The 24,044-nt window shown below is 47.9% G+C and overlaps 1 protein-coding gene across 1 annotated transcript in view; it reads left to right on the plus strand.

Annotated features, from left to right (window-relative positions):
- maptb (microtubule-associated protein tau b) overlaps positions 1-23,777 on the plus strand; it is a 72,380-nt gene extending 48,603 nt beyond the window's left edge. Inside the window, exons 9-12 of the mRNA XM_052038446.1 lie at positions 3,495-3,587; positions 5,127-5,208; positions 5,652-5,764; positions 9,379-23,777. Of these exons, the coding sequence (XP_051894406.1) occupies positions 3,495-3,587; positions 5,127-5,208; positions 5,652-5,764; positions 9,379-9,594 (504 nt within the window). The 3' untranslated portion in view covers positions 9,595-23,777. The remainder of the gene's footprint in view (positions 1-3,494; positions 3,588-5,126; positions 5,209-5,651; positions 5,765-9,378) is intronic.
- Positions 23,778-24,044: the final 267 nt, after the last annotated feature.

Genomic DNA, 24,044 nt, shown 5'->3' on the forward strand with positions numbered 1-24,044 from the left:
ATACACAGGAGGAGGACATTGAGTGTAAATTGGCATCAAGATCGGCGGTATGTAGCAGTGGGTGCCTGGAATATGCTGCTGGGGTGGTGGTGAAGTCAGATACGATAGATGCCTTTAAGATGCTCTTAGAAAGGCAAATAAATATGCAGAGAATGGAGGGATGTGGACATTGTGCAGGCAGAAGGAATTAGTTGAATTAAGCTTCATTAGCTTAATCAGTTCGGCTCAACATGGTGGGCCAAAGGGCCTGTTCCTGTGCTGTAATGTTCTATGTTCTACTTTTGTCATCCAGCGGTCTCTCGTTTTAATTGTCCTAGCCTTTTAGTCTTTTCCCTACCAGTTCTGATCATTATTCCTGAACATACGCCCACTGCTAATTGCTGTACTTGTGCCTCCAGTTTGTTTTGAAATGCCTTATCACAAGGATTCAAACAATACGATTAAGCCAAACGCCACTTCAAGCTGGCTCCATTAGATTGTTGATTCCCTGCTTTCCCATTAGATCCTCTTATCCCTCTGTTCCTGTGAACTCCCGAAATGTGACAGTATCTCTTTTCAGTGTACTCAGTGGCATGGAGAATTCTGAAGATTCACAACCAGCTGAGTGAAGAAGTTCCTCATCTCATTCCTCAATATGTAACTTTTTCTGAGATAATACCACCAAGATCTAAACTCTGGCCAAGGGAAACACCTTCCATTCCCCCATCTGGGAGGTCAAATGTAAGAGGAAAGAATACAGCAAATGGCAAGGACCTTAGGAGCTTGATGTACAGAGGGACCTTGGGGTGCAAGTCCAAAGCTCCCTGGAAGTGGCAGCACAGGTAGATATGGTGCTCAAGGAGTATGGCACACTTGCCTTCATCAGTTGGGGTACTGAGTTTAAAAGTCGGGAAGTCACGTTGCAACTGTATAAAACTTTGGTTACGCCACATTTGGAGTATTCTGAGCAGTTCTGGTCACCACATCACAGGAAAGATGTGGAAGCTTTGGAAAGGGTGCAGAGGAGGTTTACCAGGATTAAAGGTGTTAGCTATAAGGAGAAGTTGGACAAACTTGGATTGTTTTCTCTGGAGCATCAGAGGCTGAAGAATAACCAGTTAAAAGTATAACTAGGAAAGATAGGGCAGACAGGCAGTCTGTTTTCCAGGGTGGAACTATCAAATACTAGAGGGTGTGGGTTTAAGGTGAGAGGGAGAAAGTTTAAAGGAGATGTGCGGGGCAAGTTTTTTTTACACAGAGAGTGGTAGGTGCCTGGAACGTGCTGCCAGGGTTGGTGGTAGAAGCAGATACAATAGCAACGTTTAAAATCATTTGCACATACACTGGGAATGGAGGGATACGGACCATGTGCAGGCAGATGGGATTAGTTTGGCTCATGGTTAGCACAGACATAGTGGGTTGAAGGGCCTGTTCCTGTGCTGTACTGTTCTATGTAACAGGCAGGGCCAGGATAACGAACACAGCAGGAATGATGGTCTGAAGTGTATTTATTTTAATGCAAGAAGTATAATGGGTAAGACAGGTGAGTTTAGAGCCTGAATTTGTACATTGAAATATGATGTTGTATCTATCATAGAAATATAAGAGAAGGGTGAAAGAGGTTGGGGGAGTTGCACAACTGATCAGGGAAAATGTCACAGCTGCACTTAGAGAGGACATCCTGGGGGGCTCATCCACTGAGGTGACATGGGGAGAGCTCAGGAATAAGAAAGGTGCAGTCACTCTGATGGGGATATCCTATTCAGCCTCCCAACAGCTTTGGGAGACCGAGGAAGAGATATGCAGGCTGATCATGGAAAGATGCAAGGACAACGGTATTATTCTAGTGGGTGATTTTAACTTCCCCAATGTTGACCAGTCCAGGACAGTTTCTTGAAATGACATGTCAATAGTCCAGCTAGGGATGGGGCCATACCAGACCTTGGGGAATGAGACCAGCCAATGGGAATGAGATCAGAGTTTGAGAGCAACTTGGGAACAGTGACGATACTTCCGTAAGTTTTAAGATAGTTATCGATGAGGATAATGCAGGACCTCCGGGGAAAGTGCTAAATTGGGGAAAAAGCTAATTGCAACAGTATTAGGCAGGAACTGGGGAGAGTAGATTGGGAACTGCTGCTTGGGGGTAAATCCACATCTGCCATGTGGGGGTCTTTCAGAGGATTAGAGTTCAGGCCAGTATGTCCCTGTGAAGGTGAAAGATGAGGACAAGGTTGGGGAATCTTGGATGACGAGGTAATGTAAGGCTCAGTCAAAAAGAAAAAAGAAGCATCTGCAAGGTTTAGGAAGCCGAAATCAAACAAGGCCCAAAAGGAATATAAAGGAAGCAGGAAAGAACTTAAACAAGAAATTAGGAGGGCTAAAAGAGGCCATAAAATAGCAAGTAGGATGAAGGAATAAGGAAAACCCCAAGGCATCTTATGTGTATTAGGAGGAAGAGGGTAGCTAGGGAAAGGCACTCTGGGCGCGGCATCCGACGGCACTCTGGGCGCGGCATCAGTAGCACCCTGTAAAGTTACAATATCTCATTTCTATATTCCATAGCCCTTGCAATAAAGTCCAACGTTCCATTAACCCTGGATCCAACTGTGATCACTCCTGGCTGATGTGCACAGTCCAGGGTATCGTTACGATAGTACAGGGCACTGGTGAGTCTGCCCCTGGAGTACAGGGACCACTCCAGGAGTATTGAGATAAAACCCAGACTACAGAGATAACACCCAGAGTACCATACACAATCTTGCTTCCCTTATTTAAGAAAAGATCTACTGGCATTGTCCCAGAGAGATGCCCCAGGCTCATTACTGGGATGAGGGGGTTGTCCTGTCAAGAGCAGAAATTAAAAGTTCTTCGTAGTTGAGAAGAATGAGGAGTGATCATATGAAAACATGCTGAGAGGGAGATGTCAAGATCTTTCCACAGGTGGAGAAGAGATTTATAGAGTCATACAGCACAGAAACAGGCTCTTAGACCCACTAGATCTATGCCGACCATCAAGTAGCTATCTGTACTAATCTCGTTTACCATGAGGTGGAAAGAGGGAGCAAGAAACACAGGGCGAGTGCAAGAGGCAGATCTATTTTGTTGTCTCTCTCTTGCTCTTGTTATTTATCTCTGTCTGTGTACAGTTCACAGTGCATGGGTGCTGTAGTCACCACTAACCCTGGGATTTGCAGCAAGTGCAGTCTGTGTGTTGTACACAGCCGAGGACTCCCACATTGGCCACTGACTGCCGTGGATGGTATCTGCATTCTGTCGAGGATTGTTGACCCTGCCCCTGGATTCTCTGTTAACCTTGGAATTAGCCTGTCCGAGTTCTCTATAATGTGGGGTCTGGGTTCGACGTATCCAGAGTCTGGATCTAGCTTCGGTCCTGCACTCTGCCCTCGCAGCTCTTGGTGCACGGCCTCTGCCACGTCCTTGGAGCACTGTTTGTTGATTGGCTCGGGTACTCTGGCAGTGACTACATTGTTTTTCTGACCATATTTGTGCAGGTGCAAATCGTACACAAAAAGGAAGATTACAGCACTGTGCAGTCAAAGTGTGGTTCCAAGGACAAGATCAGACACATCCCAGGAGGTGGAAATGTACGTAAAGGCGCAGGAGTCAGCGAGACAGAGTATCCCAGTCTGTGTAACTCCATCTGGTGCCCTTTGAGTGCCACTGACCCAGTGTATGAGATCCTCCTTGTATGTGTGATTCACTGTGTTCCCACTGCATGAAATTCTGCTGCTAGATTGTCACATCCTCTGCCTGTCTGAGTTCACCCACATCCCAGAGCAAGTCCAGTGCCCAGCACACAAGAATGTTCCCGTGTTCAACAGCACTGACTTACAGCTGGTCCTGGTGGGAGAGGTCCCCTGGTGTTTGACTGTGTGAGACTCCTGTGACCCAGCATATAGAATCCCTTAGAGTAAGATTATCTGTGACCCTCTGTGTAACAGACCTAGTTGTTTCTTCTTTGTCTCAGTGGATAGGATTTACTCCCATCCCACAGTGTGAGTTGCCCCAAAGTACAAAGTTCCCCTTAGTTGCATTGACTAAGGTTCCCAGTTTGTCCCAGAAAGTGGGTATTCCCATTGTCCAAGGGTGTAGGTTCGTAGTGTGAGAGGTTCCAATTTCATCCTGTGTCTGAGACTCGCTCTTTGTCCCAGCGAGAAAGAGCCCTCTCTGCCCAAAAGTGGGATGCTTCCTTTATCCTAGTGTATGAAATTCCCTCCTTATCCCAGTGTGGGACATTCCCACCTTGCGTGTCCCTGTTTCTCCAAGAAATGTGATATGCTCATTGTTTTGGTGCTTATCTTTCTGGTGATGTTCCAGTGCCGGCGATTCTCCCTTTGTCCCGATGTAGAATATCCCAGCATTGTCCCAGAAAATAGGATACTCTCTGTCCCATTCCATGAGAACCCAATGTGTGAAAATCCTATTTTGTCTCTGATTTTGATCTTTTCCCCATTTCGTGGGTTTCTCATTTGACCCTGTGTGAGATATTCCCTCCTGTCTCAGTGCAAGTTCCATTCCTTTTGAGGTGTGTGAGATTCCCACTTCTCGGTATTTGAGATTCCCTTTGTCTTGCGGTGTGAGTTTCCCTCTTTCCCTAAACAAAAAAACCACAGGGTTGCCTCTTTACCACTTCCTGTTTGAGTGTTTCAGTGATTTCTCTCCCACTGTGTGAGATCTCCATTAGAATTTCATCCTGTAACAGTGTGTAGACTCCCACATCCTTACAGGGTGTTTCCCTCTCAGTGGCAGACATCAGACCCCCTCCTCCCCCCAGTCCCAGACACCAGCTCCTCCCCTTGTGTCCCAGATGCTGAAAGCAACCCCCCACCCCCCCCCCCCCCATTAGAGGTCCCCCTGTTTCTGCACTACAAGAACTCCCCCTGTGTCTCGTGTGCTGAAGTGCCCTCTGTCCAAGGTGTAGGATTCCCTCTTCTCCCGTGTTGATGAGATTCACCAGTTGACAGGGCGAGGTTCCTGGTCGTTACACTCTGTGATATTCGCACTTTGTCCAAGCATGTGATGTTGCTGCTGTGTCCCACACTGTCTGCCTCCACCACACACCTGGGTTTTGTCACAAATACTGTGCCCATGTGCACCTCTAATTGCCAACTTTTCCACTTCAGGTACAAATTACAAACAAGAAGATCGATCTGAGTCATGTGTCGTCAAAATGTGGATCAAAGGATAATATCCATCACAAACCAGGTAAATCTCTGAGAGTAACAGGTGTACAACAAACTGATCACAGACACATATTGGGGAGAGAGATAGAGCAGGAGTAAGAGCAGAGATGTATCTGAGGGAGAGGAGACAGATCACAACAAGACAGAGCACACATGTCTGAGAGAGAATGAAAAAGAGCATAGACCCTCCCCAACTTCTCCATGGAGAGGGAGACACAACTTACGGAGAGCAGGAGAAAGTTCAAAAGAGACAGGATGCAGGTACATCTTACAGGGAGGAGCAGAGACAGCATGGGTGCATCAGAGAGAGTCAAAGACGTATCTTACAGAGAGTATGGTCACATGAGGGACGGTGAGAAAACATCTGTGGGAGGGTGAAGACGAGGAAGAGGGCATAATTAAGTTGTATTCCAGCTGAAGCTGTCACAGGCAATTTGGCAACTGTCTGAATTCCCTCCCCAACAGGTGGTGGCAATGTGGAGATCAAGTCACAGAAAGTGGACTTCAAAGAGAAAGCCCAGTCCAAAATTGGATCGATGGACAACATCAGCCACACACCAGGAGGGGGCACCAAGAAGGTGAGAAGCACCTTCAGCTCAGAATGGAGGTTCCATCAGAGCAAGTCCCACTGAGCGTAATGTTAACCATTCACGTACTCCGAACCTTCCCCGATCACTGAGATGGTGGCACGTGACCCCTGTCCTGGGAAGGCAGGACGGCTGTGTGAGTCCACCAGCCCTGCATTCACTGGAGTTTAGAAGAATGAACGGGCTCCATCTGATTGAAACCTAGAGTTCTGGCAGGGCTCGACAGGCTGGAGGAGCAAATGCTTCCCCTGGCCAGGGAGGTCCAGAACCAGGGATCACGGTCTCAGGATACGGGGTAGGAGACTAAGGGCAGAAGTGTCTTCATTCTGAGCGTGTGGAAGTCTCTACTACCAGAGGGCTGCTGGAGTGGTTAAGTCTTGAGGCATTGGGGGTATGGGAAGTGTGAGTGTATGGTTCTGAGATGGAGGATGAGCCATGATCACACTGAGAGGTGAGTCAGGCTCAAGGGGCCGAATGGCCTACTCTGGCTTAAATGTTCTATTTATCAGGCCAGAGCTGATAAAAGAAGCAGGCAGAAGGTGACAGAGCAAGGAGGTGGGTGGAGTGAGGGGTCCAGGATAAAGACGAGGTGCTGGAGGCAGCAACAGGTACGAGGTTGGGGCACGTGGACAAGAGGAAGAAACAAAGGCAGTTGCAGATTATGGGGAAGTCTGAGGTTACTGTGACAAGCACGTGTTCAGGAAACAGGCAGTTGCAGAGTACAGGGTGAGGTGAAGAATGCTTTGATTCACATATTTCCTTATGACACAGAAGGAGAGTGTTCTGTTCATCAAGTCTGTGCTGACTTTCAAAACCATCCCGTCAAGCCCATTTCTTTACTCATTTCCATGGAACTACTCTGCCTCTCCTGCCCCACCAGCCACCTACAATTTACACTGGGCAGTTACCCTAACGACCAGCGTGAGTTCAGGATATGGGAGGAAACCGGAGCGCCTGGACGAACACACACAGTCACCAGGGAGAACGTGTGAACTCCACACAGACAGCACCGGAGGTCAGGATTGATCCTGGGTCACTGGAGCTGTGAGGCAGCAGCTCTCCCTGCAACACCAATGTGCCAGCAGTTGTATCCTGCTGCACGACATGGAGACAGACTGCAGCAGGTTACAGATTCCAGCACAGGACCGAGACACCTCTCATCTGTATTCACCAGGGTGAAGGATGAGGAGGCTGAAGAGTCAAGGAAGGGGTACACTGATGTTCTGGAGCATGGATCAGGAAGGAGAAAGTGTTAGAAATATCGGAACACGGGATAATGTGTTGCAGGCTTGATGGGTTCTATCCCAGGATGCTTGGGGAAGCGAGGGAGGGAGCTCCGACTGAGATCTTTGCATCTTCATTAGCCACAGGTGAGGTGTCAGAAGACTGGAGGATGGCTAATGTTGTCCCATTGTTCAGGAAGGGCAGTAGGGATAACCCTGGAAACTACAGGCCGGTGAGCCTTGCATCAGTGGTAGGTGGAGAAGATTCTGAGGGATGGGGGTTTATGTTCACTTGGAAAAACAGGGACTGATTAGGAGGAGTCAGCATGGTTTTGTTCAGGTTAGATCATGTCTCACAAGTCTGAGATTTTTTTTAAGGAGGAACTGGATCCAAAATTGGCTTGGTAATGGGAGGCAGAGAGTGGTGGTGGAGGGGTGTGTTTCTGAATGGAAGTCTGTGTGACAAGTGGTGTACCACAGAGATCAGCGCTGGGACCTTCACTGTAACATTGATAAACTTGGATGAAAATGTATGTGGTCTGATAAGTAAGTTTGCAGATACATGAAAATTGGAGGAGTCGTAGATATCGTTGTCCACGGACATAGTGGGACATAGATCAGCTGGTGGACCGGTGGAGCGGTCGCAGATGGAATTTAATTCGGACAAGTGTGAGGTAGTGCACTTTGAGAAGTCAAATGCTGGCAGGGCATATAGAGTAAATGGCAGGGAGCACTGATGTAGAGAGAGACCTTGGGGTGCAAGTTCATAGTTCCCTGAAAACAGCAACACAGGTGGATGGGTTAGTGAATAAGACATTTGGTATTCCAGCCTTCACAGGCCGAGGCACTGAGTGTAAGAGTTGGGATGCCATATTACAGCTGTACAAAATGTTGGATAGGCTGCACTTGGAGTATTGAGTACAGTTCTGGTCACCACACTACAGGAAGGATGTGGTAGCAATTGAGAGAGTGCAGAAGAGCTTCACCATGATGTTGCTGGAATGGAGGGCTGTAGTTACAAAGAGAGATTGGAGAGGCTAGGTTTATTCTCACTGGAACGTAAGAGGCTGAGGGGCGACCTTGCAGAGGTTTTTAAAATTATGAGGGGTGTAGATAGAGTGGAGACACAAGAGACTGTAGATGTGGAATCTGGAGCAACACACAAAGCACTGGAGGAACTCAGTGGGTCAGGCAGCATCTGTGGAGGGAAATGGACCGTCGACATTTCGGGTTGAGACCCTTCAGAAAATGAGAGTTTCTTCTCCAGGGCAGGGGAGTCTGGAAGTTAGAGGGCACAGGTTTAAGGTGATAGGGGAAAATTTAAAGGATATCTGAGAAATGAGCTTTCCACACACAGGCTGGTGGGTGTGTGGAACGAGCTGCCAGAGGAGGTGGCAGAGGCGGGAACAATTACAATGTTTACAAAGCATTTGGACAGGTACTTGGATAGGAAATGTATGGGCCTAATGCAGGCAAATGGGAATAGCATAGCTGGGTATCATTGTTGGGCTGAAGGGCCTGTTTCTGTGCAGTACTACTGTATGACTGGTGGAGGCCGCAGAGAAATGCATGCTCTCGTCTGTGTATGAGGTGGTGCTGCTGCCTCACCTCTAGTGACTCGGGTTCAATCCTGACCCCAGTGTTGCCTGATTAGACTTCCCCCCCCCCCCCCCCCCCCCCATCCCACATGTTCTGGTTTCCTCCCACATCCCAAAGATGTGCCAGTGGGTTAATTAGCTGCTCTAAATCGCCCCATGTGTAGTGAGTGGCAATAAAAGGAGGTTAGTGGGCTCGTAGGAGAGAGTAAGTTACAGTGTCCAGGGAAACAAAGAAGGACAATGGATGCAGGGTTACTCCCGGGGATCTGGCACAGAACTGATGGGACAAATGGTTTTGGGAATGGTGCAGGTTACAGGAGGAGAGTTGCAGGTTATGGAGGGGGGAGTGGGGTGGAGGGGATGAGGTTCCAGGGGGAGGGGCAAGTTACAGGATGCGGGGGAGGTTGAGGGGCGGGCAGGTCACAGGAGGGAGACAGATCTCAGATTTCAGATTCATGTACTTGCTGTGGAGACAGTGGTGATAAAATGAGTGAGAAGCCTGATGCTGGGAGCTGTATGGGGTAGAGACTAACCCTTCGGTCAGGGATGTTCTGCCACATTGGATTCCCATCAACTGATTAATTGATGTCCCTTCAGTGATGAACTTTGGTGAGTGACACCCTCTTAGTCAATTGATTGCCATTCAGTAGTGTCTGTCCTTTCAGTGACTGATGCCCATTGGCAGAGTTCCTCTGAGTGAGCGATGGCTATTGGCCATGTCCTTCGCAGAGTATGTATTCTTATTTCTACTCTTGCTCAGATGCAGTTTCCCTCTTTTCCCTAGATTGAATCTCACAAGCTGACGTTCCGTGAGTCAGCTAAAGCTCGCACAGATCATGGTGCAGAAATTGTCTACAAATCCCCGACCCCTTCCACCGAGGGCTCTCCTTGCCGACTCAGCAACGTGTCGTCCACTGGCAGCATCAACATGATGGAGTCTCCGCAGCTTGCCACTCTCGCTGACCAGGTCTCGGCCTCTTTGGCCAAGCAGGGCTTGTGACTGTTGTTTTGAAGCAAGTTTGAAGTTTTGCAACTGGCTAAACCGAGTTGGTGTCTGATCTTTCAGTCACTGCCTCTGGGTTTGCTCGCATACCTGACCAGTTACAGACAGTGGTGCTTTGTTGTCTTTTGTGTGTTAATTCTTGATCTGCGTTCTTTAGGCTTTTTGAGAAGTCTGGGACTTTAGAAGTAGCATGTCCCTTTATTTAGAGAGTAGTGGTTAAAGTACAGAAATGGCTGAAATGTTATGACTGGTAAAGTAACGATTTGAAACTTGTTCAAGGGAAATGGTGGCCTTTATCTCAAGGGGCCTGAAACCCAGCGGTAGAAGCTCCCGGAAGTTACACAAACCTCTGATTAGAGCCCATATTCTGTTCTAGCACTGCGACTGGAAGGGCTTGGGAGGGGTTGAAGCGTTTGTTCACCAGTATGGTACTGAGGGTAAAATGGTTGAATTGCAAGAACCGCTGGCAGAGGCGAAGCTTGCACTCCCTTTTGGTGATCTTACTGAAACGTTTCGAAGATGATTAAAGGAATAGAGCGCGGGGCAGAGTATTGGAATTGGAGCCAGGCTGTTCAGAGGTCGTGTCAGGAAACACTTCCACACACAGAGAAGGCTGCAGACCTTTAGAAAGGTGCACTGGGGAAGTGAGGGGAACTGACTTTGATTTTTGTAACCACAGGTATTAATGGTTAGGGAACCAAGGCAAAGGAATGAAGTTAGACCAGTGATTAACAATGATTTCACTGGATGTTAAAGCAACTGAAGGAGAGACAGAGATCTTCCTGCCTGTTCCCTCGGATTATCTGATTCATCCAGTGACAAGAATGAGTTGGTTCAATCAGGAACTCACATGGTCTTCAGAGTCCCCCATTCAGCGTATCCCACACTTGACTTGGATGCTGACCCTGTAGTGTCCTGTGTAGTCAGTGCACCCACCCCATAGGGATCTGCCGAAGTAACCCCTTCAGGAGTTGTTCTCTGACTTTGGCATTCGCTCGGATTAGGAAGTGGTGTAGAACATGCCGGAATGCTGCTGTCTGAGGTCCCAGCTCCCACCACTGGTCCCAGGAAGGAACCTGAGCCTCACTTCATGGAAGACCCCTCTGTGCTCCAATAGCTCAGTTGGGCTTTCACCATGTACTGTATAACCCCTAAACAGCATTCAGTTGCTTGGCATTTGAATTATTTCTAATGAGTGTGAAAATACACTTCCAGATATCGAGGTGAAAGCTCCAGATCTGATCTACAGATTAGACCTCTTCTCGAATCCCCAACACACGGAATAATTTTGCTACTGATTCCTTTAATCATCTTAAGCACTTCAATTAAGTCACCACTTCAACATTTATACCACAAAAATACAGATTTGTCGATGTCCCTTATCCTTTTTAACCATTTTAGCTCCATTACCGTTCTGGTAGATGTGGAGAAGATGTGGGAAATACCTGGCAGTGTAAAATCCAAAGCAGAGGTTGACCGGGGGCCCAGGAAGGAGACCCCAGCCCAGTAACAGATTCAATGACCCCCACCCCACTTCCCCAGAGACCTTTCCTTATCCTGGTCTGCCATTTGGTTCCTGCCACTTTCCTGTCCTACAGAGATAGAATTATACTTTATTCCAATTTTTCCAGCTAAGGTAGGATTGATATTGGGACAATGAAGTGTGGAGACATTGTAGTCAAACAAGACCCAGTTTTTAACTGATGTCAACCATCGCAGGAGGGGTGCTGGATCGTGGTTGAGGAGGAGGGCGGTCAGAGTGGATCTTGTCTTTACTTCATTCCCTGTGAGGTCCAGAGTCCACGAGAGTGTCGTTGGGATGCTGTCGGGTGTGAACCTCTTCTTGTGCTGCTGCCCTGCTGAAACCCAGCCACCTCATTGTCAGTGAATACCTCCACTCATTTCTCTTGTTCATTAAGGTCCTGCTGCAAGTGACCTCATCAATTAATTTTGTTGGCTAGTGGACCTGGCCCCCAATGACCTTGACCATTGGTCATGTCGCCGATTGACCTTGTTAATTGACCTTGCTGCCCAATGATGTTCATTTATTACTGCCTTGTGATCACACCAGCATTGATCTCCCTGCCCATGACCCCATTCCTGGATCCCACTATCCAAGATTTCATTGGCTGCTTGCTGTCCATGCATCACACCTCCCTTTGGTCTCATCTCCCTATTCACACCAACCATTTATCAATGCCCATTGCTCTCTCTGCCCACTGATCTTCTTCATTGCTCTCATAATGAATTCATCTCACTGCCCATTCACCATCCTTCGATGCTGTTGCCTGTCGATGTCTCACTGCCCATTGATCTCACCACTCTGATCTCTTTACCAGTTGGTCTCCCTGTCTGTTGGTCTTGCCACAGATTGACTTCTGCCTATTGATCTTGTCCTTTAGTTTTGTTGCTCTTTGATCTTGCTGCCTCTTGACTTTGCTGCACAATAACGGAGACACAGGAGACTGCCGATGCTGGAATCTGGAGCAACACACAATCTGCTGGAGGACTCAGCGGGTCAGGCAGCATCGTGGGCAGGGGGTGGGGGGAGAAAAACCTTCTCGCGAGGTTTCGACCAGAAATATCAACAATTCCTTTCCTCCCACAGATGTTGCTTGACCCGCTGAGTTCCTCCAGCAGATCGTTTGTTGCTGTACAATAATCTTGCTGCCGTTGATCCCACTCCCTGGAGCATACAGCCTGTTGATCTCACCAGTGATCTAGCTGACCATGGCTCTTATCATCCATTGATTTCATCGAACTCCCATCCTGTTGATCTCCCTGTCCATTCTACTTGCCAGTTTGTGATACAGCCGCTTGTTAATCTTGCCACCCATTGATCTCCTCCAATTAATGTAACATGTTTTTGTCCTCCATTGACGTCACGGCCCATTTACCTCTGATCCTAGTCGCCATTGATTCCACTGGAGATTGGGTTATCCTGCTTCCCATAGACCTACCGTCCATTGATTCTGCTATCCAACCTTTTCACTGCCCACTGATCCACTTGTTCACTATTGCAGGTGCCCAATGATCACACAGCTTGGCTGGCTATTCTTTGATCTAAGGTTCCATTGGTTTCACTCACGTTGATCCAGTTCTTAACAGACTCTCAATTGTCCTCACTCTCCAGTGACTATGCTGTCAGCTGTTTGCACCAGCAGTTAGTTATATTATCTACCAGTCTCACTGCCCATTGATCCAAATCTCCAGTGACTTTGCTGTCTATTGATCTTACAGACAACTAATGCCACCGTTGATTGTCTGTTCATTGTTCTCATTGTCAACTGGTTTCTCCCTGCCTCTGGTGTCACTGGCATTCTTGCATAATTGATCTTGCATTTGATTAATACCGTTATCTTTGATTTGATTCTTTGTTGGTCTCGTATCTCCTTTCACTCCAAGCAGATCTCACTGTTGATGTTTCCCTCTGCTGATAGATCATCTTATCCAGTGGTCTCAATAACTAATTATCTTAACGCTTGTTGGCTTTGTTGTCAATTATTTCACTGTTGTTTGGCCTCAGTTTGCAGTGACCTCACAGTTGATTGATCAATGTAATTGAAACCAGTGGATATGGAAACTGATGGACCCTTAGATCAAAGAGATCACTGATCTCATTGCTGATGGGTCTTGCTGTTCATTGGTCTCATTTCCCCTTGATCTCTCTATACACTGGTCTCGCTGTTGGTTGATCTAACTCATGGTTGGTCTCATTGGCCATTGATTTCTGTTGATAGATCTCAGTGTCCATTGGACTTTGTCCATTAATCTCATTCATGATTGGCCTTATTTACCTTGATCTCAATATTTATTGTTTCTCACTTTCCTTTGGTCTCACTGCCCATCGGTCTCTCCACTGATGTATCTCTTAACTTATTTATCATAAGACAGCAGGCCATTCGGCCCATCAGGCTCGTGTCAACCCTCGGCAGAGCAATCCCATCAATTCCAGTCCTTATTTTCCCGCACCTATTCTCTCTCACAGACTCATCAACCTCCCCCCCCCCCCCCCCCCCACACTTTGATATTTCTTTACCACTTTCCTGGGTGAGCTTACAGTGGCTTTGGGATGCAGAGGAAGACTGGATCACCCAGGGAAACCCACGAGGTCACAGGGAGAAGGTACAAACTCCACACAGCACCCGAGGTCAGGATTGGATCCATGTGAGTGAAACAGTCTGGTAGCAATGTCCTTCCCCTTCGCCCCGTGGAGTAGCTGTTTCGTGTCTCTCTGTCCCATGATGTGTCTGCCTCATCATCTCTCTGTCCATTGATCCCACTGTCAAAACATCTCACCGTTCTTTGGTCTCACTGCCCATTGGGGTGGTCACTTATAACTGAGGTGCAAGGAATTTCTCCTGGTAGGGAGTGGTGAATTGTGGAGGCCGGACCATTGGGGGTATTTAAGAGGAAGTAGATAAATGAAAGACCAGGGAGTTTAGGGCTCTGGAGATCTGGCCCAGAGGAGGAGGAGAGGCCTGGGGCAGAATGAATGGTGAAGCAGGCTTGAGGGGCTGATTGGCCTCCTCCTCCTGTTGTCTGATGTGCTTGTGTTAATCCTGCCTCCACTGATCTTGAGGCAATCAGTCTTTCCATTGCTAGATCTCACTGTCCACTCACCTTTTGTTCAATCGTCTCATTATTCTTTGACTTACCTTTTGATTAGTCCAATTATCCATGGATGAAATCAATGGGCTGTTACATTGTGTCTCTGTTGGTCTGACTGTCCGTTTGTGTCTCTGTCCATTGGATCTTGCTGTTCATTAATCCCACTGTAGATGCATCTCACTGTTTCGTGGTCTCGCTGTATACTGCTATCATTGTCAGTTGGCCTCACTTCTGGTTCTCACTGTCCGTTGATCTCACTCTCAGCTGGTCTCAGTTTCTCATTACTCACAGTTGCCGCTTTCCTTTGGCCTCGCTGTCTATTCGTTGCACTGTCGTTGCTTTCGTTGTCCAGTGATCTGACTGGTTCATCTCACTCAATATCCATTGGTCTCTCTCTGTGGTTCTCGTGGTCCATTGATCTCATAGGCATTAATCTCATTGTTGACCTCTCTGATTATCTTTGGACATCTCATGACATCTCCCTGTTCTTTTTTTCTCCTGTTCATCGAGCTCACTTTGCCTTAGTCTGTCTGATGATTGATCTCACAGTTCATTGATGTAATTGGCCATTAATCTCACTCACTGGTCTCACCATTCTCTGACATCACTGTTGACCAGTCTCACTTTTGTTTTCCCCCATTGTCCTTTGGTCCTCTGGTCATTGGTTGTACCTTCCATTGGTTTCAGTGCGCATCCGTCCCACCGTCGGTCGAACCAATGGTTGATTTGTCGTTGATTAGTTTCACTGTCCATTGATTTCACCATTGATGGATTACACTCTGCATTACACAGGCAGAGCGGTGATTTGTTACAGCCCATGTGGTCGTCCTCTGCAAACACTCACAGGAACTTATCCCCTGTACTTATTAACTCCTGTGGTGCTGGGAACCTGGTACGATCCTCTGTGGTCTGCTTCTGTAACTCGCCAATGGGTTGGTGTGGAGACGCTGCCAGTGAGGGCTGGTGTTGGGTGTACGGGGACAAGTGGTGTAGCCATGTAGTGCTGAGCTGTGGAGATGGAACTTTCCTGTTGGATATGATGAAACTTGCTACCTACCCCTCTTTCTCTGGCTGCATGGCTCTCCCCAGCCCACACATTTCTCCATTGTAACAAGTCCACTGGCCAGTAACCATTGCTGATCACGTTACTGTGGAGGGCAGGGTCTAGGCCAGGCTCCCAGCACAGCAGTGCTCTCAGTAACATAGCTCTCTATGTACTAATAATTCCAGTGCCAATTCAGTCAGCACTCTCATTCCCAACACCGGACACCAAACAAAGTCCCAGTGTGATCTCGCTACCCACTGGTCTCACTGCACATTGATATCCCTGTCCTGTCATCTCACCGTCAACAGGTCTCAACCTCAATTACTCTCTCTGTCACATGACCCATTGGTTGTCTGTCCATCCTCCTCACTGTTCAAAGGTCTCATCATCTGTTGGTTGTACTGTCCACTGGGGCTGAGTGTTGTTGAATTAATTATCCATTGTCTTGTCCATCCATTGGTCACCGAGACAGTAGTGACACAGGTAGACAAGTTGGTGCAGGAGGTGTATTGGCACACTTGCCTTCATCGGACAGGGCATTGGTACAAGAGTTGGGATGTCATGTTACAGCTGTACAAGATGTGGGTGAAACAGCCCCTGGGATATGTCTGCCGTTCTGGTCACCATACTATAGGAAGGAAGTGATTAAGCTCGAGAGGGTGCGGAAAGGATTTACATGAATGTTGCCAGGACTGGAGGGCTTGAGTTAGAGAGACTGGATCGGCTGGGACTGTTTTCCCCAGAGCTTGGGTGCTGAGGGGTGACCTTATAGAGGCTTATAAAACCATGAGGGGCATGGTTAAGGTGAATGGTCAGTCTATTTCCTAAGGTTGGGGAGTCTAAAACTGGAGGGCACAGGTTTAAGCTGAGACGGGAAAGATTTAAAGGGGATCTGAGGGGCAACTTTTTCACACAGAGGGTGGTGGGTGTATATTGAACGAGCTGCCAGGGGAGGTGGTAGGGGTGGGTATGACTACAATGTCTAAAAGACACTTGGATAGGAAAGGTTTAGAGGACAAATGGGACCAGCTCAGGTAGGCACCTTGGTCGGCATGGACAGGTGGTTGAAGGGCCTGTTTCCGTGCTGCATGACCCTCTGATCGTCGATTGATCTAATGAAGCTTCTTCTTGCGCTTGATCGATCTCATTATCCTTTGATTTCAGTTCTACCTGCTCCTCGTTTCCTCCAGTCTCACTGCCCACTGGCCTCACTGTGGGTCGCTCTCACTTTTCAATTCATCTCATTGTCCATTGCTCATGCTGCATCTTACTATCACTGTTGTTAATCTTAATGTCCTGCCCTCTCACCGTCTCCATCAGTCTGACCGTCTCCACCGGTTGCACTGTCCACTGATCTCTCTGTTCCTCTCGCTCTCTCCCCGCATTGTTCCCATTTATCATGTTCACCACTCTGCCAGCTGGCCCCACTAGCTTCTCTCGATCTGAACACTACCGCCATTCTAGATGGACATAGAAACAAAGACTTTAGGATGAGGAGAGAGAGTGCGTCCACCACTCTTTGAGGATAAGTTCCAAAGACTCTTGATCCTCTGAGAGAGAAAATTTTGCCTCATCTTTGTCTTAGGTGGGCAACCTTTTATTGTTGAAGTGTTTTTGAACAGTGAACCTTAGCCTGAGGTCCTTCAGCTTTACTCTGCAAGACATCCCTCCCGTTCCGGGGATCACTCTAGTAAACCTCCTCTGAGCTACTCCAAAATGTTTGCATCCTTCCTTGAATAAGGAGACCAATCCCAGACATGGCATAGATGTGGTCCCACCGCTGCACCATATAACTGAAGCAGAACCTCTCTACTTTGCACTTCAATTCCCTTGGCAATAAATGAGAGTATTGTTAACTCTCCTAATTATTTGCTGTCTTGTACCAGGGACACCCAGGTCCCTCTGCATCTCGGAGCTCTGCGATCTCTCAGAAATTAGATAAGGTCTGCTTTTTATTTGTGTTGCCAAGCTAGAGTTGTACGGTACAGAAACAGGCCCTTCAGTCCATCATGTCCATGCTGAACTTGCCTGTTTATACTAATCCTATTTGCCTGCATTAGAACTGTATCCTTCTCTGCCTTGCCTTTTCGAATCTCTGTCTAAATGCCTCTTAAACGTAGTGACTGTATCTGATTCCACCCCCTCCGCCGGCAGCGAGTTCCAGACATCAACCACTCTCTGTGTAAAAACAAATTACCCTCCAGACCCCGTTTAAAGCTCCACCAGCTCACCTTCAACCTACGCACTCTTGTTTTTGATGCCCCTGTCATGGGGAAAAGATTCTGACCATCGATGCCTCTTACAACTTTATGCACCTCCAGGTCACCCCTCAGCCTCCTTTGCCCCAGGGAAACCAGCCCGGCCTATCCAGTCTCTCCTTAGGACCTCAATACCTCATTGTCCAAAACTCTCACAGCTCATTGACTGAGGGATCCCTTGATTTCTTGGTCCAGGGACAATACTGTCAATCTCAGAAATTTCCTTATGACCTGGTAGGAGGCCATTGGACTCATCAAGTCTATGCTGCCTTACAGAGCGACTCCATTCTGCACTAATTCCCCCTGTGACCTGTTCTCGCCACGTTCCCATCTCCTCCCATCCACCGAGGAGCAATTTACAGCAGTCAATTAACCGACCAGCTTGCACGTCTTTGGGATATGGGAGGAAACAGGAGCACCCGGGGGAAACCGACGCAGTCACTGGGAGGACATGCAAACTCCACACGGACAGGACCAGAGCACAGGATCGAACCCAGGTATCTGGAGTTGTGAGGCAGTGGTTCTACCCGCTGCACCACTCGGACTAGTCTCTCTGCCTACTGGTGTGGGTGTCCATCATTTGCAGTGCCCATGGTGTGCTGCTCATCGCACCATCCATCAGCCTCAATAACCACCGTTCTTTAATTCCATCATCCGTTGGTCACATGATTCTTGGTTTCAATATCCATTGAACATCCATTTGTTTCAATTTCCAGTGCTCACATTCTCTGATCTCACAGCTCACTGGTGTTACTATCCAATGATGGCGCCATTGATGTGCTGCCCATTAGCCCCCCTCCTCCGAACCTGCCCCTACTGGCCTCAGTGTCCATGGATCCCTTATTTATTGTCCTTTGGTCTCACTGTCCATTGATGTAGCCCTGCACGTTCTCACTGCCCACAGATCTCATTGTCCTTTGGTCCTACTTTCTTGACATTACCTGACAGAGACCTCGCTGTCATTGGTAGCGCCGTGCATTTGATCCATCATCTCTCACTGATGGTTTGCTGTCATCTGTCCTTTGTCACCGAACTAACTTATTTACTGTGACAGATCAAGGCCATTCAGCCCACAGTGTTGATGCCAGCTCCCAGCAATCCCATCAGGCCCATTCCCCTTCCCTATTTCCCTGTAGCTCTGTACTTTATTCTCTCACATCTGCTATCAAGTCCCCTTCAACTCCTCTGCCAGTTACCTGCACTGTGGGGCGATTACGTTGGCCAATTAATATACCTACATATCTTTGGGATGTGGGAGGGACCTAGTAACCCAGAAGAAACTCACACAGTCACAGGGAAAATGTGCAAATTACCTAGAGAGAGCCCCGGAGATCAGGATGGAAGCCAGGTCACTGGAGCTGAGAGGCAGCAGCACCACTGCCCCGTGTAGTCCCAGACAACAGAATTCACCATCGGTGTCCAACTCGTTCCCATTGATCATCGTCCAGTTACTCTGCTATATTTTGGTCTCATTGTCTTTTGACCATTCTGTCTACTTACCTGCCTCGCACTCACTTTCAATCTACGTTAATGTCCATTGGTGTCTGTGTCTGTCGCTCTCCCTGCCCACTGACATCTCACTTCACATGGTCTCTGTCTCCATGGATCTCTTTGTCCATTGTTCATACTTTTAGCTCAGTGCCTTTTGATACCAATGTCCAGTTGTTACCGTCCACTGATCTAACCATTGTTTACTTCACTTTCCATTGGTTCTGCTGCCCGCTGTTGTCACTTCCTCTTGCCCTCAGTACCCCTTCACTGCATGATGTGTTCATCTTGTCTGTCTGAGTTCACCGTTCACTAATCTCCCTGTCCCTACACCTTGCTGCCCTTCCCTCTCCCAGTCCATTGGACCCACTGGTCATTGCTCTCACTATCTCTGGATCTCATCCATTCCTCTCATTGTCCACTGACAACTGGCCGTTCCTCGTCCTGTCAGATGACATAACTGCCCGTCGATGACCTTGTGCATTGATCCCACTGCCCAACCAACCAACCATCTCTACCTTCCTGCAGTTGGGGGCTTTCCACCTCATTACCAAACACACAGCCCATTTTGTATCGTCTGCAAATTTCTTTATCGTTTAGGTCTAAATCATTAATCTAGAGTTAGACAGCACAGGACAGGCCCTTCGGCCCACCCTGTCCGTGCTGACCATCGGGTACCCATTTATTCTAATCTCATTTACCAGCCTTCAGAGCTTTGGTGATTCTAGTACTCACCTCGATAATTCTTGAACATTGTGTGAGTCTCTGCCTCCACTATCCCCTTGGGCTGTGTTAAGAAAATTCTTCCTCAGGTCCCCTCTTACCATAAACCTATACCCTCAACTTCTTGACACCCCTGCTATGGGGAAATGTTCCCTACTATCTATGCTATACATGCCCCTTCTGCATCCTCTATCATCTTCCCCCACCCCTCCCCTTGGCCTCCTCTGCTCCCAGGAAGACACAACCCACACGCTTCATAACTGAGTTACTCCACCCTAGGCAACATCCTGGTGAATCTCCTCTGCACCCTTTCCAGTGCAATCACCTCCATCCTATACTGTACAACATACACAGTACAACACATTCAACACACAGGAAGGCAGCGAGAACTGGGCCCTGTGTAACCCCTCTGGTAAGAGCCTTCCTGTCACAAAAATACCTGTCCACCATTGTCCATCACTCAGTTTTGGACCCAGTTTGTTGCTCTCCTTGTATGCTGTGGACTTTTACTTCTTTGACTTGCCTGCCATGTGGGACTTTGGCAAAGTCTCCCTAAAATGTACAAAGATTACATCTCAGCAACCTTCGAGAACAATATAATTAAGTCAGTCAGATTCAACCTTCCCTTAACAAATCCCTGATGGCACTCCCTCATTAATCTGTGTGTAATGCTATTCTTTAGAAATGATTACAATAATTTGCCACTGCTGAAGTTAAACTAACTAGTCTTTAACTAAATGGTTTACCCCTTCCTCCATTTTAAACAACGGTATATCATTATCCAGCCTGTTTACAATACTGCCTTTATTTCTCAATATCTTGGTCCCTGGGTCTTGCTGTCCATTGATGTCACATTGACACCGCTGCCTGATGATTTCTACTCTTTGCCCTGGGATAGCCCTTGGCTGCCGTCTGTTGACCACACTGTCCAATGAACTGCCTGTACCTCAGCCTACTTTTCCATTGAACTCAGTGCCTTTGAAACTCTGTGCATTGGTCCAGTGGTCCATACATCTCGCTTGCTGTGGGTCTCCCCATGGTTCACTGCTGCTCCCCACTTATCCATTGGTCTCACTCACCATGATCTGACTCTCCAATGATCTCTCTGCCAACTGACTGATTAGGCAGTGATATCGCTAACTGTTGGTTCAGTCCTCTGCCTGTTCATTGTTTCCACCCAAGTCAGTGCTCCCATTAATCATCGACCCTGCGGTAAACTGCCCATTAATCTCTCTGCCTATTGGTTGATTTCCTGTCTACATGCCTGACTGACCTCATGTTCTTCAGCACCGGTCCAGTAGTCTCCCCTTCCACCCGTACCACTGCCTGTCGATTGCACTGCCTAGATCTCTCTGCCCTTTCACCTCTGAAACCTGCTGACCCCACTGTCAGTTGACTGTGCTGTACATTGATCTCCCAGCCCATTGGTCCAGCTCCCTCACCAGGGATCTCACCGAGCTCTGATCTTGCTTTCCATTTGTGTCTCTGCTGCTCATTGATTGTCCCTCCATGGGTATCACCGACCACAGCTCACAGTCCCCTTCTCTTGCGGCCAGCACAGTGGCCCTGCCAGCTGAGCTGCTGTTTCACAGCTCCAGTGACCCAGGTTCAATCCTGACCTCTGTGCTTTCAGTGTGGAGTTTGCACATTCTCGGTGACTTCGCAGGTTTCCCTGGTGCTCCAGTTCTCTCCCACACCCCAATGACATGCAGATAGGAATGACAGTCCCTTTATCTGCCTGTCCATTGTTCTTGCCGTCCCTTCACCGCTCTTCAATGAACGTTCATCTCCCTTACACTCAGTCCATCAGTACCGCTGTCCATTGACCTCACTACTGATACTCACAGAATCACAGAAGGGGTGGGGGCCATTCAGTTCATTGTCTGTCCCAGCTCTCTGTGTGAGAGCAATCCAACTGATCCCATCTACCCACCCTCTCCCTGACTTCTTCTGACCTGTCGAGAGTTGTCTGTCTATTGATCCGTCCGTTGATATTGTGGTCCATTAATGTCACTGCCCATTGATCATGCTGCTCACTGCCCTTTGCACCTAATACAATTAAATCCAGCTTTAAATATCTCTCAATCAGGAAATCACACAGACATCAAGGGTCAATGAAGTCTCTTTGGGAAGCTCCTGGACACCAGGACACCACGTTATCACTGTCCATCCTGGTGTGTAAATTGTCCCGGTCATCCAGACTTGTGGACCAACACAGTCCCAAACCTAAATAGAGCAGATTCCTTATACTGGTGAAATGGACCGTCACTCGACTTGTTCGGGAAGAAATAATGGGAAGTAATGAGTATTGGGACCCTGGTTTCAGCTGAATCTCTTGGGAGTCTCAGGGAGACTTGTTTCACCTTCCTGTGCAGCAGGTGTCCACCATGTTGAAGTTGTCTTTGAGTCCCTGACCCCAAGGAAGAAGCAGGAGTTTGTTCTCTCTATGAGATCCCTCCAGCCAAACCATTTCCCATTTCTCCTCCTCCTGCACAAAATTTTCCTTTGAGTGACACACCCCAGATGACAGAGGTTCCCACCTTCGCTCGACTGAATTCAGTGATGTGCTCTGGAGACTGGTGCACTGGTTCCAGAAAGGACCTAACCGTCCAGTGTCACTAGACAGGTCTCCAGACCTGAAGGCTGGAATTATTTTCAACACCTTATCTTTACTTAATTGTCTTAATATTTCTGAGTAAACTATTTTTTGCAGCATCTAAGCAGGTTGGATGATGTTGGAATCAGCTGGAGCTGAGGAGGCCAAGGTGGCAGAGAGCAGAGCAGTTCTGCACCCCTGAGTCTGCTCTCAGCCCTGGCTCGGACTGCAACTAAATGATCAGTTCACACCAGCAGTCAGAATCCATCACGTGCACACTCACTGAACGTGTCCCTGCTTCCTGGGTGTTCATCAGAGGTGTGTCGGGCACTGTGTCTGGTCTCGACCTAGTGATGGAGTTCCTGGGATGTGGGCATCCTCCTCTAAGGAGGCAGTAAGCAGACTGGACCTGCATACTCAAACGTAGAGGAAGGAGAGGTGAAACATACAAACTTCTTCTCTGGCTCAGCAGGTCTGATGCAGCAAAGGTGTTTATCCTGGTTGGGGTGGATGGAACCAGAAGGGGTTGGCAATTTAGTGCAGAGATGGAAAGAAATTTCTTCACCCAGGGAGTGGTGAATATTTGGAATTCTGAGTACATTCAAGGCAGGGGTAAATAATTGTTGGGTTATGAAAGGATGTGGGATTAGTGCAGGCAGGTGCAGCTGTGATCTCACTGAGTGACAGAGCTGATATGAGCAGCCAATGGTGGCTTCAATTCCTTATTTTCCAAAGTCAGGAACTCCATTTGCTAGTAAATGGCACATTGGTGAAGTCACATTGAGTTGATTACATCAACCTTTGTCATTTAATCCTAAATGTCAGGTCCATCCAATCACCTCTAGACAGTCGATGACTCACTAGTGAATTGGGAGCAGGTGACGGCTCATTGCCAAGGATCCGCTGCAGACTGGGTCAGTTGGCTGTGGATGAGACCAAGCAAGGGTGAAGTTGAGGGAATGACTGAGCTGACTGATTACAACCAAGTCCTGTCCTGTTGTGGTGGGTGTGAGATGGTGAGCCTCACCGTGTACTGTGAGGGTAAGTGAGGTTCAGACCAACTCGCCTCTGGGACAGTGACGCACCGACTGAAGACAGGATCAAGGCATCTGAGGGAATTTAGTGTTACAATTGTCAGGTTCCAAGTTTCTTGAAAAGAGCTGAGAACTTGGGAAGGCTGATCTCTCTGAAGGATTTTCCTGCTCATCCCCCTGTAGCTTTCTCTGGGACAAGACAGCTCAGTGCCAATGTGAAAGTGATGTTGTGATAGTGTACGTTGTTTCTTAAAGCTTTCTCCTTGAGGTGTGAGATGGTATTTTAATCCCAATGGCAGCATCTTTGCTAATGTTCAGTGGCTTTGCTTCTTGTCTGTGACTGCTCAACGCTGTAACTTTGAATCATTGGTTTACATTGATAATTGTTGCTGTAAAAGTTTGGAAATAAAGTCTGTGTTCCAAGACTCTTGACTTTTCTATCTGCCTCCCATCCCTTGGTGAAACATGTCAGATGTAAGCTGTCTCTCATGAGAGCTTTGTGTGAATGAAGAGAGGTGCCAGCGTTATTTGAATTAAGGTTTAAAGGGCAGGAAGTGCACAAGGAGGGATTCTGCAGTGAGGTGGAACTGCTGCTGTTTCAGAGGTGGAATCGGGTGGTCTTGGAGCTAAAGCAGAACTGGTCTGTTCCCTCACTTGCTTCACACATGCATCAGCCCAGATAGCAGGTGGGG

The sequence above is a fragment of the Pristis pectinata genome, chromosome 25 (assembly GCF_009764475.1).
Source record: "Pristis pectinata isolate sPriPec2 chromosome 25, sPriPec2.1.pri, whole genome shotgun sequence".
NCBI lineage: Eukaryota > Metazoa > Chordata > Chondrichthyes > Rhinopristiformes > Pristidae > Pristis > Pristis pectinata.